Raw genomic sequence first — 21,327 nt, 5'->3', positions numbered from 1 at the left:
CAATATTGCAATTTTGATTGAAATTTATTCAGTAGGTACTTTCACCCACCGCCAGACCGCACATAACAGAAGAGAATAAATTGTTTGTTTTGATATAAGAATCAATTTGAAACTATATTGTATTTTTATTGTATTTTATGCATCACTATTTTGGTGATAATATCTTACACATAAAATATGGATATATGTTGTCCCGGGCTTTTTTGTACGACTATTTAAGATAAATCAAATATCTTTTCTATTCTATTCAAAATTTTAAATCACAAATTAGACTGTCCCAGTATCCTAGCCAATATTAAATTTTCAGTGCCACGCGAAAGTGAACGTTTCACAAATTTCAAACCATTAATTGGAAATTTATATAGAAATGAACTCGGTGCTAATAGTGTTTTAGAAAGGATCTGCCGGGAGCCCAAAAATCTTTTCAAGAGTATTGACATCCACTCCTCCTCCCCTCAGGATTACAAAAAAATATTGCATCAATTTATCAGTGCAGAAACCACATAACTTAAACTTTGTTTTAATTTTAATTTTTAGTTTTTTTCACTTGCTCACTTTTACATTATATTAGTACAATACATTATTTTTTCATTTTAAACTTGCAACCTCGCACTTGTGTAACTCAAAAATGCATACCGGTTCGCCTGTAATTGGATTTATACCATAATTAATACTTATTTTGTTATTTTTATAGGCTAGTAATAGTGTATAATCTGTTGGTGAATCTAATAAATAAATAAATAAACTTTCCTTAATATACTATATACGTGCAACTCCAACGCTTTTTGCGGTTCACGCCAGAATAGCTGCTCGCAGACGTTAGATTTTTTCCCTACTTATTTGACATTTATCGTTATATTTCACACTATATCTTTATAAATTATAGCCTATGTGTTATTCTGATGTATAAGCCATATAATTGTAAAGAAACAACAAAATCCATTAAGTAGTTTTTGCATGAAAGAGTAACAAACATGATGTATGTAGATACAGAGATTCTTACAAACTTTCACGTTTATAATATAAGTAGGAAGTAGGATAGTAAAAACCTATAGTAGGTATTCTAGAGAGCAAGATAGTTGAATGTTTTAGTCTTATGATCGAAGGTTAGATGTGAAAAACCTTATTATTATATAGAGAGGAAAATAAACCACTATAATAATAGCAATACAATCAAAATGCAAATATTGTAGCTTTGTGTGATTCTTATTTGCGCTCATAATCTTCGGCTTACTGCAAATTTATAACGTACATGTTTTTATCTACTAATCAATTTAATTATGTTCTTAAGTATTTACTAATATATGACGTCTATGAATTTTTAATATCTTGTCGGTTTGCTTATGTCTTATATTTCAACAATTAATTATAATATAGAGGTAATTAATAGAGAAATTAGTAAAGGCAATAGTTTTTAGTAGAATAGAATAATAATATTGCATAAAATCACTATTAACTTTATAACATTAAGATTATCGTATATTGGATACCTTAAGAGCTATTTATATTTCAAATTATTGATAATTAAGTTATTATTAACATTAAGTAAATATTGTTTTATTTCTAATTAAAAGTTGGAGGCTCTTTTTCACAGGATGCCGGTTAGGTTATGGGTACCACAACGGCGCCTATATCTGCCGTGAAGCAGTAATGTGTAAACTTTGCTGTGTTTCGGTCTGAAGGTAGCTAGTGAAATTACTGGCACAATACAAATAACAATACAGTAAAGAGGCCGAATCCAGTCACGCCATGTACGACAATATTATACTTACATATATTTTAATGAATCCCACTCTAAATAAAAGACAATGTATTCAAAACTATTATTGTGTCTGTATACACGGCCGCCGAAATGTTGGAAACTACGTTATATAGAAAGATAAAAAGAAATAGATACACCTAGCAAGGTTTTTAGATGATGTCACCATTGGTATTGGTGATGTTGAATGAAATGTTAAAAAAAAAAACTGTTTTTCTTCTCATTATCACATAAATCTCTAAGTAATGTACATGTATTTTAATAAATGGGTGCTTGGCATTCCAAGCTAAAATATTACGGGTAATAAGATATAAAAGTTCCTAAACAATCGTGCACCCCTTTAGGAAGATTTTTGTGAATGTTTGTAAGCATTTTAGAAGGATATTGATGTACAAAAATTCATTTTATTATATAATTTCTAGTTTTGTTAAAACTCCCATAACTAAGAAATGTGACTGTTCTCATTGAAGATATAGCTTTTTCAGGAATGCGCGCCTCATCACACTGGGGATGTTCCTGGTCTTTAACTTTTATCTTTACAGCGATATACAATATTCACGTACCAAAACGATAATGTACAGGTTTAATTGAAATAATGTCATGAATTTTCAGTTAGCAAATAGCGCGCCAAAACTAACACAACGCAACAATATATCACAGCCGGTTCTTTCTGCTGATCATGACAGAAGGCGTGACTCAATACCAGAAGAGGCTGAAGAAGATAAACTCTCCCAAACGAACCCGAAGCCAGTCAAAACAAAAAGTGAAAATCTCCGACCTCCCACCTACGATGAAGCTGTTAAGGAAAAGAGGAAAAGTTGGCATTCAGATGACAGCACACCCACCTAAGTATCGCTTAGATCACAGATATAGGTTTCTGTTTATTGGTAATTATAAAGATAAGCTAAAAGGAGCTGTTAAGTACAATTCGTCTCTAAATTCTAAATGAATGCACAAATGATTGTACATGTACAATTATTATGAAATACGCATTTGGGACTTCAAGTATTACTCGACATATTAAATTGTTTTCTGTGATCTGTGAAACCACTTTTTATATTTAACATTTTCAAATATATTTAGTTTTATTTAGCTAGCTGTAGAAGATGATCGTATCGCATGCCAAGTTGAAGTTAGTCTTAAAATTATATTTTACTATCCCAAAATTGATTCTTTAATCTCTTATCATATTATAATCTTTAATTTAATTTAAAAGAACAATTTCAAATTTTAACAATTAATAATAATACCAAGAATAGATAATACTAATTTTATATTGTAATAGTTAGCCATAAGTGAACATACATACGTAAACATTCCAACTGATAGACCATAAATGTAAATAAATCCAAGTAATTCATACATTCATAAGGTAGGTTTATCTTAGTTACTCATTTCATATGTCAGCCTTTTTGTGATGAACAGAGAAAATTGGTCGTATTTTGGCTATAGCAATTTATATGATGAAATTCGTTTTTACTATTTACCATTTATTTTTGTCATCTCATTCTAAAAACACTTAGATAAATAACGGAGGTCATACAAGCAACGCCTATTTGATGTTAATAAACTTCAATATAAGAAAATTGTTGAGAAGGAAACCCTGATTTATGAGTTTTTGCTTATTTTTATCGGAGCTGCATTTGGTCTTATCTCACTCATGATTGCTTTGCGTCAGCGCGACGGTATGATGTTTTAGAATTATTCAATCTAAAAACGGCCTCAGCGAATGTCTGCTGTTGTTAGGAGGTTTTTGCCACTAGTTGTTAAAGAAAATATTGTATCGTATATTGTCATTCTGTTAAGTTTAAAAATATTATCATTAAATGAAGTCTCTATTGTTTAGTAACAAAATGTAGTTTTAATGTACCCTTTCTTTTTAAAGTAACTGTCGATTTCACTTATCAAATATTTCATCAGTATTTATGTGGTATGTACCAAAAAAAATATGACAATTAGTCATGAGACCAATATCTATCAAGTGACATTTCCACTACTTTGGATTGAATATTTCTTTTATTTCAATTCATGGAGTGTCTTCGTAGTGTTCTTGTTCTAAATTTTATCATTTAATATCATGTATATTGTAATATCTAGGTACTAAATTATGCTTAACGTTTAAATTTCTTAACATTAATAGGATAGTATAATTTTGTATCTATTCGCCACAATTTGAGTATGATCTTATGCATGATTTCTTATAGTTAAGAAGTAATATTTAACAATATGTATAAGGTTACGGTTGCTATAAATAAAATACTTTTTCATAAGTTTTTTGTTTTATTTAATCCAGTAAATTGACAAACGGTAAAGTTCACTTAGACCACTGACCAATGGCATTTAGGAATTATTGTAATAACACTACATAATATTATATAATTTCTATATCTTTAGTTTAAATTGTACATTACAAATCAAAACTAACTAAATATCTATGAATAAATTTATAATGTTTAAAAAATTTGTCGACATCTTTTTAGGTGAAAAAAGAATAGAACGTATATTTCTGCTTATTGTATGTTTGTAATGGTTGTGGGTACAATACAATATGAGCTTACTTAAATACAGTATTTCATATAAAAATATCATTATTCTTCTCAATATAGAGTCAATGAATCAAACTTCTTTATGTATTTTATATATACCCAATTGGCTCTATATTAATCAATTGTGGCATGTTTAAACACAATTATAAAAATTATTAGAACTTATTCTATAAGCTAGCAATAGCCATATATTGTGTTATAAATACAACTAGTATGTCAACTCGGACAACAAATAGATCAATGTGGGGTGTGGTGATACCGGCTTACTCCTTTGCGTACCGGTACTCGCATTCAGGCATATCATGTACACAAAATCGATTAAAGGTACGTATCTGGCGTTTTTATGCCGAAACACGATGGTGTTACTTGCTAGTGAAAGTTTCTACTTGTTACTTTAAATATGCGTACCATCTGTGCTGTAAGCGGATATACGTAGAATCAAATCAAATCAAAATTACTTTATTCATGTAGGTTAGGAGAATTACACTTATGAATGTCAAAAGTTTTCTTGTCCTTATACATTTACCACCACGGAAAAGGTACTAAGCTTTAATATGAAGAAGTGGCACGAAACTCATTGCTACTCTTTTAAAACAACATTTACAACTTCATCGTTTTACGAATCATTTAAATTACAATATATAATATGTAAAGTGATGACAAATACTCAAACGTCAAATAGTCATTGTCTTACGGGCTTTCTCAATATTCAGTCTCTCTTACTTGAGATAAAAATCGTAATTATCGTTGACTTTTCTGTCCCAATAAACTTTTCGACGGTAACTCACCTTATCCGTACACGCTGTCTGTCAATGGGAGGATGTATAGCTTACCAGCGATATAAGTTTGTATTGAAATTGCAATTCACGCGTCCGAATATCAGGGGATAAGAATGACTTATCGGGTAAATTGGGACAGCTTCAGATTATTGACAGCTAATTACTGACATTAGAAGGTAGTAATTTATCTGTAACGGCCGTTACACGAGTAAGGCAACATCTTGTAGCAAGATCAAGTGCTAATTTTAGCGACTATAATTCGAGACAGGGTATTAAGCGAATAAGGAGTTGACTCACTATAAGTATTTGTAACACATTAGCTATAACTCTAATTAAATTAATATTTAGTTATTCGGACAGTCACTCTGTTCTGTCCTCATGAAGTATGATCGTTTAATATTGTTTCTGTCTGCGGCTGCGTAAGCTGCCTCCAGGACACTCAGCTGTGGATGACGTGCTCTGGTGAGGATCCAAGCGTTCTCTGAAAATTTAAATATAGGTATTATAATTTCAGAATATTTACCAACCTTACATTAGTTACGTATCAAAATCAAAATACGTACTTACAGCAGGTTTTATCTTCACTAAAAATTATAAAAGAGCTCATTTATAAAAAGTTTTTAAGGTTATGTAATAAATATAAATAATATTAACAAACATTTAGCAGTTCAATGCAACTTTGTCTGAGTGCTGTTTATCTAAAAATGTGAGGCACACAAAAACATATAATAAAATTATTTAAACTAAAATTCAAGGTTTCTTATGTTAAAATAATAATAATCAAATAAACTGTACGTGCCGTATAATAGATTAGATAGAGTTAAGGGCTCCTTCATTTGTCTTGTATTCAATTTTACAATAGAATACCAAACTGTATTTTAGGACTCACTGAGCACAAACTCAAAAAATATATATTATATGGCTTCTTTCACAAAGAAGACTTACTATAGTAAAGTAGATTATATAAAAAGGCATAAAGGGCTTCTCAAAATTGATTCCTTTAGAATTCTTTTTGATGTAATTTCAAATATACTAGATACTACTACCGTTTCGGAAACAAATGGCGCTCTGAGAGACAAGAAGCGGCGCAAGAAACTATATAGTAGATATAGAGGATAATAATGTGTGGCTCTTGTCTGGTTCTGTGCAGGCCACCTAAAATTGTATGTATTGTATTAAGCTGGCTAAGCATTTTGTTAATATGATTTAAAAGGGCTGGAAGTTTCTTATCAGTTCTTCTCCCCATGTGAAAGCCCTTTTACGGACTGATGTAGCTTGATGACGTTTACCAAGTGTGGTTTCAATATGTTATGTTATATGCATCAGATAGATAGAATATTATCCAAATATTTTATCTATCTGATAGGAAAATGTCGTATTACCAATGTGTAAGAATGGAATACAGTTATCGCGTTGTTTTGATAGATTTGTTGATTGTGTTTATGATAAGTAAAACTACATCATTAAGAGGCACTGTCATAATTATTAGATTAGGTAATACCCACGGACGAGTAAAAAAAGAATGACTCCGTGTCACCTTACATAACAGTGAAGCACCAAAACAAGCCGGTCAACGTGTAAATACATAGCCCCACGCACACACTTACACTAATACAAGCCGATCGGCCGCCATTATGAGATTTGCCATCGTCTGTGACAGATCAGTTTGCGTCCCAATAAAATATTTTAAAAATACCGTCGTACGTTGTGAAAAAGTGTAAAAACGATACTATAAAAATATTTTATTAAAGACTATTTGACGGAGAAAAAATTGTGCAACTAGTATCCCCCGTAACCGCACACACACTAGCATAAAGGTGCTTCACTTGCTAATATCACGGCGCGGAGTCCTTCTTTTTTTACTCGTCCGTGGGTAATACCACTGACTAAAATTGAATTGCCTAAAATTTTAAATGTAAAATTGTTATTATACTGTCTGTGCTAATAAATGGCTGTTTCTAGTATTTTTTTCATCATTATAATATCTTTTTAGGCTTTCATAATTCTTAATATTATATACAAATTTACAGATAAATCACTAGAACTTATTGTTTAATAAAAATACAGACTGCATTAACGTAAAGTAATGAAACTCCAGGTCTTATATGTAATCAATATTTTATAATTATTTTGTGTAAACGACTGTTTTGATTCTTAAAAAAAAAAAATATTTTTAGTACTTAAAATAAAAAAACCCTAAGCCCGATGTCTGTACTGAAATGGCTTGGTTTTGATGAGGGTGCATGTGTCAAAATAGGCAGCATCTAGAGGAGCACCAGCTAATCAGCGATTGCTATACTCCCACAACTTCGTGCGCGACCGTCTCACGGGGTGACAGACGGTGGGAAGGCGGGGGTACTAAGATGTAACGGCTGGTGTTGCGGGAAAGGCATCGCGTAATACTGAAGTGAAATCGAGTAATAATTATTTTTAATTATCATCGCAAGATTGATGTTGTAATTAAGACCATCGTACAAAACTAAGCTCTAAACTCTAAACTAAGCTTGTTTACAATCGTTTTCATACCTGTATGCATGATGCCAAGATCCAAACAGCCCCACACAAGAGCGTAGTTATCATAGTCCGTGTCCACTACCCAGTACGGTGCTGGAACGTTGACTGGCAGAGAAGGAAACCGCACAACAAGCTTGCCGGCATCGCGGCTCTCCTGTGTCGCCTCGCCTACTATCTCAGACTTCATACCAGTACTGGAAACACGAAGATATCCATCAACTAGTATTCATGTTAGAATTTTTTACCTACCGCGAGTTAAACTCTTCGCAACGAGTTAAAATCTTTAGCGGCGCTGTATTGTCTTTTTAATTTCCACCCTTTGGTAGGGCGAATCTCGTCACTTTTTCCTATAAAAAAATTTATATGCACCATGAAAATGTCTGGCATCACAATACCGCGGTTAACAATAACTCCTTGCAACGCGAATCCACATTTCGTTTCTAAATTCTAAAACCACAAGGTCAGGAAACTGTTGAGTTTCCTTCCTTCTTAGTAGACCATTTAGATTATAATTAAGAATCTTAAAAGAACTAAAAACTTCAGCAAAGTTATTTGAGTTTTATTTTATATACTTAATTGATTATTTTCTTCTCATTCTATTATCTCTATATATATAATGATAATGGTCTTTGTTTGAGGCTAAATCACACCTAAACCACTGATCGTATCGACATAAACTATGACCATTCGATGCGAAATTTATCCTAGATGGTTTATGGCTACTTATTTTTTATTGTATTTGTAATAAGATGAATAAATTTAAATTATTTCCTTTTAAATTTCATTCAGAGAAGCGGGCGGCAACGGCTAGTTATTAATATATTTATTAAAGGTGCATTGCATGTCGTTTCTTCGCAACATTACCTATGCGAATCTCCGATGATGATAAAAAATTCAAAAGTGTTCATAAGAACACTTTTGAATTTATAATTTTTTTTAAAAACGTAAGGTTTATAAAAACCATATGAATTATTTGACTATGATTTTTCATAAAGATTCCATTAAAATATGATTTCCTACTAAGTGCTGATCTGTTGGTTCTTGACTCCAATCACCCCGTCGTCTTCAGCCGAATACGTCGCGGTTATACACTTCCCCCCCATCTCGAATATTGCGAAGTATTTCTCTGCCTCGTACCATTTGCCCAAATACTGAAACATAAAAAAACACATGGTAGAAAAGCAATTGTATTTAAACTCATTTAAATTGTTAAACGTTCTTAAGATGATTGTGAAACTGAAGTGGCCGTGCACATAGCTCGATGGACTAATGGCCGGTGGGGCAGAAAAGTCCTCGAATGTCGGCCACGTGCCGGAAGACGAAGTGTAGGTAGCCATATTATTATATTATTCCCATACAGATGGGCCGATGATCTGGTAAAGATCGCTGAAATACATTGGACGAGGGTTGCGCAGGACAAATCTTCGTGGGGCGTTTGTCCAGCAGTGGAAGTCTTCCGGCTGATGAAGATGATGGTGATGAAGCGTTCTCGTAATTATTCTTAATCTATTACTATTATTACGAATAATATAAACTAAAATGTGGCTTATATATATTATAGTATATTAAGATCTATGTTTTTTTTTAAACAATCATGAGTGAATTCTTATCTGTCTTCAGGCATATTTATATTTTACTTCATATTTATAATATACGAATTTAATTTTTTTTGTGACAGTAAGGGACGAGACGAATAGGACGTTTAGCTGATGGTAATTGATACGCCCCGCCCATTACAATGCAGTGCCGCTCAGGATTCTTGAAAAACCCAAATATTATGAGCGGCTCCACAATTGCGCTCGTCACCTTGAGACACAAGATGTTAAGTCTCTTTTGCCCAGTAATTTCACTAGCTACGGCGCCCGTCAGACCGAAACACAATAAGGCTTACACATTACTGCTTCTAGCCGGCATCCTGTGTAAAGGAGCCTCCCACTGACCGTGCAGTTGGGCTTTAGCATTCCGCATGTTGACTTTTCACATGCACACGGTTCTTTATAAAATTATTTCCATTCTCACTGACCTTAACATAAGTATCAGACAGTATCATAAATAATCAGTCGAATTGCAACATACCCGGCCGGGAACAAAGTCGGACATTGCAGTAACATCCGGACATCCCCCAGGAAGAATAATCTGACCTCTGACATTATTTGCCATCACCACCAACAGGAACACCGCTATTGATTTTAACACTGACATCTGAAACAAAAAAAAATTGGTACTTACAAATAAACTTCCGAAGGTATTTTAATGCAGCAAAAATGTAAAATGGTTTAGTAGAGACGCTGTTCAAACCGAAAAACTAATTGAGGTTTTATGTATAAATACTGCGACCGACAAACTTGGTGGCTAAAAAAAAGGCACTGCTTTAGTGTCTATTATAAACTTAAAATATATAAGCGTAAGCGACCTGACCAATTTTGATTTATCAATGTGTGCGTAAGCTTGTGGGTTAAATTTTATATTACAGTAAAAGCTCCTTATTCATGCTTCCTTCATTCGCGTTTTCACTATTCGCGGATTAAAAAATTGTGACCCAATTTCTATATTTGCGGCTAAAGATTTCTTAATTCGCGGATGTAATCGGTACATACTACATGCATATTAATAAAAAAAATCCAACAGCCAAAATTGCGGATGGAATAGGACGAGAGATCAAGTGACATTCAGGAGTTGCTTGAATCGCAAGATGAAGATTTGACTAAAATCGACTTGGAGGAAACGTTAAATTCACAGCCCATTGAAGAAGACGCTTCAAAAAGCACTGGAAATGTTACATTTAATTCTGAAAAATCTTGAAGAACTTGTAAAGAACAAAGACAAATTGCTAATGCCAGTGCTGAGTATCAGTTTGAAACGAAGGACCTTTTAAAAACTGCCAAGCAAGAAAAAAATACAAAATTCTTTAAACCGTTGCCTAAGCCTGAAGATAATAATTAATAAGCATGGTCAAAAGCTTCAGTTAAATTGTTTTTTTATATGTTTGTTTTTTATTTTGTCACCTAGGAACATATCCCCATATCGCGGCATATTTACGGAACATATACCCCGCGAATAAAGAGCTTTTACTGTACTGTAATGTAAATTGTAGTTGTAACAGTGCAAATTGTAATGCCGCTTAAAATTTTTGGGTCTTTCAAGAATCTTGAGTGTCGCTAATTTGTAATAGGCTAGGCGTATGAATTACCATCAGCTGCACGTCATGGTCATCTCGTCCCTTTTTTTCATAAAAAGAATACTAGCTGTTTACGACCTAACATACCCGTATAATACAAGAATGGGGGATGCTAGTAGTATTTAAATGTCATTAAATTAAATGTGGAAATCATGGAGTTCTGATTAAAATAAATAAAGGAAAACATATAGCATTTTCTTTGATTAACGCGAGTGTTACACATTTAAATAAAACACTTTTTAAAGGATTATAACACGTGTAATTGTAACTGTGTTTTTATATTAGATTTTGTGTAAAAGTTATAATTTTATTATTAATTTGGTTAACCCGACGTTTAAAGCCTTTTCAAATCTCGTTTTCGTCAGTTTATGACATCTAGCTAGATTGTGAGTAAATAAATAAACTTTTGCTTAAGCTCAGCATAATCTGAGCGGTCAAATGCATAAACTTTAACCCCCTTATTCATAATGGTCCGCTAGCTTTAAACAGCCGCTTAGGAGTGTTTTTCCTCATTCTGACTTACGTCAATAGAAGAAGACAGACTGAGAATTAGCAATGCTTTAAGTTAGCAGACGAAAATGAATAAGGGGGTAAATGTTTGGATGATGGAGAATTTCTTGCGTCCCTTCTTTTCTCTCAGAGCGCCATTTGTTTCCGAAGCGGTATTAGTATCTAGTAGTTATTAGAAATGACATCAAAAATAATTCCAAAGGAATAAGTTTTGAGAATATTTAAATGCCTTTTATGCCTGCCTTAGTATACTAGCGTAATAGAAAAACACTCTCCTCATAACGGCGAGATTCGGCTTGAACTGAAGCTTACCGTACAGACTCTACATAATATGAGTGACTACATCGTTACACTGGCATTAATATATTTACATCACAATCGGTCTAGCCTTTTAGAGCAATCCAATCATACACCGACATCCGGATGAATATAAGAAATAATCAAGTATCAGTGCGTCATATAACTAAATATAATTTATGAAAATTATGTCATAAATTAATTAGGTACAGACCTAAACATATACATAGTAATATAGATTTGATATAAATAACTGAATTAAATGAAACTTAAGCTGAACTTTGATAAAAAGAACTGAGCATAAAGTATAAACCAAATAAAAACTAAATAAACCAAAAACCCTTATAATAACAATCAGATCGAATTATGAATATATGTAAATAACTAATTATAGCATACATACCGTAAATTTTAAATAGTTGATACCGGCAAAAATGGTCCGTTGTCAAATTTCTAGTTCTGTACAATTTTCCATGTATTTATACCATACATTTGTTTATATTGTATATCTTGCTGATAATTTAAAAGATAGGAATAACACTAACCACATAACAATGTACCCTGTAGAGTTTACTATCAATGAATCATATATTTTCAACACGCATCTAAGGACTTTCTTAGATTTACCAATTCTAAATATTAATATTAAATTTTAATATTACCTGAGGACTTTCTGAGATTTACGAATTCTAAATATTTATATTTAATTATAATATTACCTGAGGACTTTCTTAGATTTACGAATTCTAAATATTAATATTACATTTTAATTTTACCTGAGGACTTTCTCAGATTTACGAATTCTAAATATTAATATTAAGTTTTAATATTACCTGAGGACTTTCTTAGATTTACGAATTCTAAATATTAATATTAAATTTTAATATTACCTGAGGACTTTCTTAGATTTACGAATTCTAAATATTAATATTAAGTTTTAATATTACCTGAGGACTTTCTTAGATTTACGAATTCTAAATATTTATATTAAATTTTAACATTACCTGAGGACTTTCTTAGATTTACGAATTCTAAATATTAATATTAAATTTTAATATTACCTGAGGACTTTCTTAGATTTACGAATTCTAAATATTAATATTAAATTTTAATATTACCTGAGGACTTTCTTAGATTTACGAATTCTAAAGGAGACAATTTTTTTCTTCGACAAATGTGGCTTATAGTATTGAAACATATATTGATTTATACCTTATAATCTCTACATTACAACGGTATATTTAGTTGGAAATGGTTTACAGCTGTTTAAAATGAGGTTAATGGATCTAGTAGATATTTGTTACTTGTAAAAAGCTGATAATCATTGTTACCACCACATTTTTAGTAATATTTTTATTTTCATGTTTCATTAATCGGAAATGTATCAAGTGTTTGCCTTTTTATTATAATTTCACTATCCCGGTTAGATTTATGCTATAATAATAAATTAGTGACAATAATTTTACTAGCATAAAACGATTAATAAATATCACCATATCCAGTGGACCCAAAAAAATTGTCTCCTTTCTGTCAGGGTAATAAGGACGAAAGAAAATTATAGTAGTACCAAGAATAAGGATAATTTGATTTATAATTTGACGTAACATAGATTATTAATGATTACTTCGTCATTATAATATAACAGATGAAAAGATTTGGAGATATGGAGAGGTGAAGGAAGAAGAGGTTATCTATTAAGAAAATTTATTGAATTAGGCGTTACTTTGCGGAAATCCATAATTATACAAATTATTTAAGTTTTCTTTAGTGGTAATTCCGCCAATATTTGTTTTTAAAACAATTCGATGTAACTCAGGACGTGTTGTCTCGCCAAATTTGTCCTGAGGATGCCTCGTGTAGAGGCGAAACACGTGTCGAATTGTTTTAAAAACAAATACTGGCGGAATTACCACTAAAGAAAACTTAAATAATTTATAGGTTATCTATTGTTAAGAAAATATTTGGTTTGGTGATGTAGAAGGGATGGATGAGGGTTGATCAACTGCATGTTGGGAAAGGTCTTCCTAGGCGTACATCCACGATTAGATAGGGGATTCAATGTTTCCCAAGGATTGCTTAACATGGTGATGTCAAGGGCACGAAAAAAGAGATCATGCAAGATGAAAGGTTTAATGCGAGTGCTAGAAGCCAGGCATAAAGCAGGAACAAAAATTAACTTATCGTGCCTACTACTTGGTTAATTCGAGTTCGCAAGTCTTTTTTTCTTTCAACATAATCCTAGAAAAAGAATGTGTAACGAAATTCAAAAGAATTGTTCACGTTTACAAAATATAAAAGGTTACTATACCAATTGAATTTATTAATGATACAACAGATTGGGAATGGCGTCGTCGATAGGCTTTTTAAATTATTTTGATTGTTTCAAAATTTTAATGAAAAAAAGAAGACCCCCGAATAGTTCTGAAGCATTCATTTCGGTATGGGTTCTTGACTTTCAATAAGTGATTTCATATACAATTTTGAATAAAATTATTTGAATTTGAATTGAAACAAAATATTTTTTATAAAAATAAGGGACGAGACAAGTAGGACGTTCAGCTGATGGTATTTGATGCACCCTGCCCAATTACAATACAGTGTCGCTCAGAATTCTTGAAAAACTTTGAAAAATTCTGAGCAGCACTACAATTGCGCTCGTCACCTTGAGACTTTCAAATTCAAATTCAAATATTTTTATTCAAAATAGGATTTAAAATCACTTATTGAACGTCAAAAACTACCACCCATTCAAAGAGACTGCCTCAGACCTGACAAGAATGGGCGCAAGAAACTCAGCGGGCTTTTTTTTTTTTAATATAAAATATGGTTTACAATGTAATATCGTACATTAAACATTTATAATTAAAGAGTCTGAGGGTGTTCGCTTTATTCCAAGTCCGTGGTGTCATTAAGAAAATCGTTTATGCTATAATAACCTTTCCCACACAAACGTTTTTTAACAATTCTTTTAAATTTTGTAACACATTTTTTTTGTACATTTTCTGGGATCATATTGTAGAAGCATATACATCGCCCAACATAAGACTTACTAACTCGACCCAACCGAGTAGTAGGCATAAAAAGTTTATGTTTGTTCCTCGTGTTAACATTATGAATGTCACAGTTTCAAGAAAATTCCTCAATGTGCTTATGAACATACAGAACATTATCAAAAATGTATTGAGAAGCAACAGTCAAAATGTTTATTTCTTTAAATTTTTCTCTTAATGATTCTTTAAGACCTAGGTTATAAATCGCGCGAATAGCCCTCTTCTGTAGTATAGTATTAATATCGGCCGCACTGCCCCATAACAATATACCATAGGACATAATACTATGAAAATAACTAAAGTATACTAATCTCGCCGTATCTATGTCAGTTAACCGTCTAATTTTCTTAACCGCATATGCTGCAGAACTAAGCCTAACTCCTTCAATAGATGTTAAGCCTCATTTTCCCAGTAATTTCACTAGCTACGGCGCCCTTCAGACCGAAACATAATAATGTTTACACATTAATACAGGCAGAAATACGCGCCGTTGTGGTACCCATAGCTAGCCGGCATTCTGTGCAAAGGAGCCTCCCACTGGTATCATGAAATGAATTATTAAATTAAAGCGTATTTTGGAAGAGGATACATGTAACATTGACCTTTGTCTATGTTACTGTCGGTCGCTCTGCGTCCGTCATGCAAAAAATTGAATAGATTTATACAAACTGACCTTCGCTTCTCACACGTACCTGATTATTTATGACATCACCTAATGCCGAATATTGGTCAGTACACAATTTGATTATACTTATGAAATATGTTTAAATTTATCATTTGCATAATTGTCGAAAATATGTTGGTCTCAGTGAGTCATACATCTTTGTGCCGTTTGATGTCGAGACACTTGGCCGGTGGGTCCCAGAGGCGCGGAGAATGTTCAAAATAGGTACTATCTTCGCGCCTCAGGCGACGAATGGAACGACTCGCAACCCGACGTCGCCACAAGCAATGATATTTAACATAGCACATTGAAGCACATTATTATAAATATTTTTGCATTAATTTATACATTAATCACATATTTTTCTAAAAATATAAGAACGTTTAACGCCTATAGGAGTATTCATATCTGAGCTTTTTTTATGGAAAAGGAGCACAAACGACCGTACGGGTCACTTGATGTTAAGTGATCACCGCCGCCCACATTCTCTTGCAACACCAGAGGAATCACAGGATCTTTGCCGGTCTTAAAGGATGGTGTACGCGCTTTTTTTGAAGGTACCCAAGCTCTCTTAACATATACTATGTTTAGGTTTTGTTAAGTATAACATTTACATACATAACCAAACGTATTGCATATAAATTTCAATTTTACTTAGTGAGTACTTATTATTAAAATTAATAATTTTACGAACAAATATAAAACGTTTTATTCAAATATTGAAACTATTAAACGGTAATCATAAAACGGATATTCTATTATAAATTAATATAAATTCTAATTCTACTTGAAACGCTATTTGATACGAAAGCAAGCAGCAGCGATCAACCAACTGTAACATTTGTCCAAAAAAAGAAAAATTAATATTAAGGTATAGTTAAATAGTGGACATATAACGTACATGTCAATTACTTGTTCTTGGTCTAACCTTACTAACTTTGTAGTGTTTATTTGGCAGTAAAGTGAATGGACAAATTATCACTAGCTAACGTCTAATACAGTGCAAATAAAACCCAAGGCCATTACGCAGGCCTTAAAAATATACTAGCTACTGCACGCGATGTCGCCCCCGTGGACGCCTTATAGCAGCAATATTAATATACATCTACACAATATGTTGCTTATATGTTCCGATCTCTTCTTAATTTTCATAATTCAAAATTTTGGTTTAATCTAGATCGTAGTAATGTTTACACATTACTGCTTCACGGCAGGTAATGTGTAAACAGTAGCGTGTTTCGGTCTGAAAGGTGCCGTAGCTAGTAAAATTATTGAGCAAATGAGACCTAACACCATATGTCTCAAGGTGACAAGCGCAATTGTAGTGCCGCTCAGAATTTTTGGGTTATGAAGTAGTAATGGGTAGGGCGTATCAATTATTATCAGCTGAACACCCTGCTTGTCTCATCCCTTATTTTCATAAAAAAAAACACTCATACTGCATAAACCCTCAAATACTACACACACCCTTACACATACAAACATGTAACCTTATTTTGTTAAGTTTATATTCTAAGTAGCTTAGTATAGTAATTATACAAATGATTTGAGTTTTCTTTAGTGTTAATTCCGACAATATTTGTCTTTAAACAATTCGACACGTGTTTCACCTCTACACGTGGCATCCTCAGGACGTGTTGTCTTGCCAAAATCTGGCACGAGACTCACACTAAAGCACGGAATTAACACTAAAGAAAACTCAAATCATTTGTATAATTATGGATTTCCGCAAAGTAACGCCTTCTTCAATATTGCTATTTTTTTACTATAGTAATTGTAAATTAGTTACCATATTCTAGCTGCTTAAATCATAAATGTTACTTTGTGTAATGTCTTGTGTGCTAGCTTTTTAACATCGTACCACACGGTGGCCTCATGACTTTGCCATATATTTTTGGTCTTATAATTATTTATTTATTTAAGGAACACCAATAGCTAATACAATTTCTGTAGAAACTTAAATAGTAACAGAAAAAAATTACATTTTTTCACTAATAGAAGTTATATATATAAAATATGTACGTGAACACTATTTTTCGGCTCCAATTCATGACAATAAAGATACTTTTTAAAAAAGATATCAAGAAACAATACTTAATTAAAAAAGTTGAGGGTTTTGCACTGCTTTGCCTTGGAAATGCTTGTAGCAAATATGTCAATATCTAATAAGTTACTAACTGCCGCTCTTAATATACCAGCTGTTTTAGAGCCAAATGGTATTACCCGCCGCGATGGCAAGCGTCCTTATGGAATGACATTGGTGGCTTGGGCACGGGGAAGGGCGCTGGTGTGACACTCTGGCTCCTTCTCATGTCCAAGTTACGTCAGTTGGTGCTGGGGCTGCTGCTTCGACTGCCGAAGATAGCAAGCGTCGCAAACATGTTTCTCTCACTGAGTCATACATCTTTGTGCCGTTTGGTGTCGGGACACTTAGCCCGTGGGGCCCAGATGCGCGGAGAATGTTCAAAATACTATCTTCGCGCCTCAATAAGGCTACTGGAAACCCAAGCGCTGGCAGCTATTTCGGTCAACGGATCAACCTTGCTATCCAACGCGGTAATGCTGCCAGTATTCTTGGTACGCTTCCACGTAATGATAGTTTTAATTTTATGTAGTCTTAGTATTGTAAATATAGTTTGTTTTGTTTGAATAATACATCTACTAACATCATTCACTATATTGTATACATACTAGCTGACCCGGCAAACGTTGTGTTATTTTATTTTTTAAGTTAGACTGTTTCTTGGACATTACTTTATTTAACTAAAATAAATGAATTTTTCTAAAATAAACGTAGCCTAAGTTACTCTTTATTACATCAGCTACCTGCCAATAAAAGTCCCGTCAAAATCGGTCCACGCCATTTCTGAGATTGGCCGGAACAAACAGACAATGGTAAAAAAAAATATTTTAGTGTATGTACCGTGTATATTCATATACGTGTAGTATTAAACGGTTATTTCAATATTACAAACAGACACTCCAATTTTATTTATATGTATAATTAAATTGTGACAATTGTGAAAATTGAAATCTTTATATATAAAAATGAATTGCTGTTCGTTAGTCTCGCTAAAACTCGAGAACGGCTGGACTGATTTGGCTAATTTTGGTCTTGAATTATTTGTAGAAGTCCAGAGAAGGTTTAAAAGGTAGGGAAGAAATATGAAAATGTTCGGAATAAAAAAAAAACAACAATTTTGTTTGCCTTTGATGTGTCCCCCGTCGTTCAGAAATCAAATTGAAAGAATAGTTTAAAATGAATAACTAATTAGAATCTTTTCATCTGTCTAAATTTCTCAGGAGGTAAAAACAAACTTAATTTTAGCTACTTATAGTTGGTATATTATGGCAATACAACGTTTGCTGGGTCAGCTAGTAAATAAATTAATAAGTAATTAGTAGCATGAATTGGTTTCAACGTTCCGGTCTACCTGAAGCCATTATGAGCTCGGGTAATCAGATATCCAGCTGATAGAATGAATGAGATGCGAGATGGAATAGTACCCGTGTGTTACATTCAACAGGAACAGTACTACGGTAAATATAACGGCTTTTCTCGTTGCAATGTCACTAACATATATAGTATTGGAATGCACTTGGTACTTGCATTTCTTTCTCGTACAACAAAGCTGTGGAATGAGCTTCCTTGTGCGGTGTTTCCAGGACGATACGAACTGAGTACCATCAAAAAAGCGCGTTCACCTTTCTAAAAGACAACGGTCCTGTAATTTATCTGTTGTTAGAGAATGTAGAGCTCGCGAGGAGATGCTACAAGAAACTCAACGGCCACTCTTTTCAATCAAAAAGTGCATTTTACAATGACTGTAATATACATACAAAATTTGTTTGTAAATCAGATATTTCATAAAAAGTGCTTAAGCCACCACCTCACCAGTGGGAGGCTCCTTTGCACAGGAAGCCGGCTAGATTATGGGTACCACAACGGCGCCTATTTCTGCCGTGAAGCAGTAATGTGTAAGCATTACTGTATTTCGGTCTGAAGGGCGCCGTAGCTAGTGAAATTACTGGGCAAATGAGGCTTAACATCTTATGTCTCAAGGTGACGAGTGCAATTGTAGTGCCGCTCAGAATTTTTGGGTTTTTTGAGAATCCTGAGCGGCATTGCATTGTAATAGGCATGGCGTATCAATTACCATCAGCTGAACGTCCTGCTCGTCTCGTTCCTTATTATCATAAAAATAAAAAATCATAAAAAATAAGTCTAATTAAAGTAAAATGTACAATATTATGTTAGACGTGCGGAATTCCTTAGTAGAACGAATCTATTGTTGACTGTAACTGATTTTGATAGACAAGTTGTAAATAGACAGCCACTTTTCACAATAGCTGCTTAGAATTTTGAATACAAAACCACTAGCTAACGTACACACTGACAAATCAAGATTGGTCACGCATTGTCGAGCTGTCAGGTTTTCTATAAGCTAATATATTCTAAAAGCCATTCCCAATATTCAGTCTATCTCTTACTTGAGATAAAAATCGTAACTATCTTTGATTTTTCTGTCCTTATTATTACTTTCTTATCGACGGTAACTCACCTTATCCGTACACGCTGTCTGTCAATAGGACGACGTATAGCTTACCAGCGATAGAAGTTTGAATAGAAATTGCAATTCATGCGTCCCAATACGAGGCGATAAGAATGACTTATCGGGTATATTGGGACAGCTTAAGATTATTGACAGCTAATTAGTGACAGTAGAAGGTAGTAATTTATCTCTATCTGCAGATAGTTTAGTAGGTTCCCAATATACTAAGCTGGTAAGCTATACGTCGTCTCATTGACAGACAGCGTGTACGGATAAGGTGAGTTACCGTCGATAAGTTTATTGGGACAGAAAAGTCAACGATAGTTACGATTTTAATCTCAAGTAAGAGATAGACTGAATATTGGGAACGGCCGTAAGTCTACCGTCACGTCTGTCTCCCAGAGGGATAGTAAGAGCTTAAGACGGTATCATCAGTCAACTGTTAACTTGCTGTACTTAATTATTATTTGGATTCGCCATTGAATTCGAAAAAAATAAAACATCCCATGTTAAATGGGCACCTAAAACCGTACATATAACATTCCACCCCCACCATAAACTAAGTTAATCTATTCTCATCTATTTTCTCTACAAACCAGATCACCAAACATGACTAAACCACTCCAATCTATTTGCTTGATGCTGATCTTGATGAAAATGAGATGATGACCAAACATCTACTTAATAAAAAAACTTAAGCATCTTAATTATTTTACTAATAAAGTTTACCAGCTGCCCTTTTTGCAAACAGAAGTCGTTAACTTGCAGTAAATATTATTTATTCCAGTAATTTTATGTTTAATTTATAACTTGATAAGCGTGCTATTAAATTTAAGTTAATAGAACTAGTAGATCTAGTTATAAAGGTACACTAACCCTTGTCCAAGATAAATTATCATCATAAGCTGGGATTTCTCGGTTAAATCTTAATAAACCCTTATTCGATTGTCGAGCTAAGTATGACGAAGTTAATTCCGATTAAATTTACTTTCACATTGCTCAAATTAAATTTAAAATAAGGTCTTTACCTTTGTATGAATTTATAGACCTTGAATCCCTACACACAAGTTTAAACATAAATAAAATGTGCCGGAAACAATTAAATATTACTAACTAATATATAAATGTACTTAGTAATGAACGAGTAATTGATAAGAAGTATTTTTTTTACAAATAACCTTGCTTTATTTAAAATGTTTTTTAGGAATTTAACAACACAAATTTTCAGTATCAGTTAAATTGGTACCCAACAGCCTATATTTCACCAGGTAATTGTAAAATATTCCTTATACAAAACGCTTGAATAAATATAAGATATGATAAAATGTTTAAGACTTACATTGAACGATGTATTTAACCGCAAAAACGTAAATGATTTAATCGCATAAGACTTCGCGATAGATCCACTCAAATATGTGGTCTGTGCACAACTGTGATGGTTCGACGAGCCAACAGCACCTTCAGAACATAACATCTG

At 33.1% G+C, this 21,327-nt stretch overlaps 2 protein-coding genes across 2 annotated transcripts in view; one reads left to right on the top strand and one right to left on the bottom strand.

Annotated features, from left to right (window-relative positions):
• The window catches only part of LOC126976383 (uncharacterized), a 17,113-nt gene extending 13,084 nt beyond the window's left edge, over positions 1–4,029 (top strand). The window contains exon 13 of the mRNA XM_050824688.1: positions 2,372–4,029. Coding sequence (XP_050680645.1) covers positions 2,372–2,608 — 237 coding nt within the window. The 3' untranslated portion in view covers positions 2,609–4,029. The remainder of the gene's footprint in view (positions 1–2,371) is intronic.
• LOC126976428 (apolipoprotein D-like) lies at positions 4,020–21,327 on the bottom strand. The gene is made up of 5 exons (XM_050824758.1): positions 21,190–21,327; positions 9,675–9,800; positions 8,619–8,749; positions 7,611–7,792; positions 4,020–5,565 (listed from the first exon to the last, which is right to left on the bottom strand). Exons 1-5 carry the CDS (start codon positions 21,322–21,324, stop codon positions 5,429–5,431), a joined length of 711 nt encoding a protein of 236 aa, XP_050680715.1. The 5' UTR covers positions 21,325–21,327; the 3' UTR covers positions 4,020–5,428.

The sequence above is a fragment of the Leptidea sinapis genome, chromosome 40 (genome assembly GCF_905404315.1).
Source record: "Leptidea sinapis chromosome 40, ilLepSina1.1, whole genome shotgun sequence".
Lineage (NCBI taxonomy): Eukaryota > Metazoa > Arthropoda > Insecta > Lepidoptera > Pieridae > Leptidea > Leptidea sinapis.
Note: the sequence above shows the minus strand (reverse complement) of the source record. Positions and strands in the feature narration are given on the sequence as shown.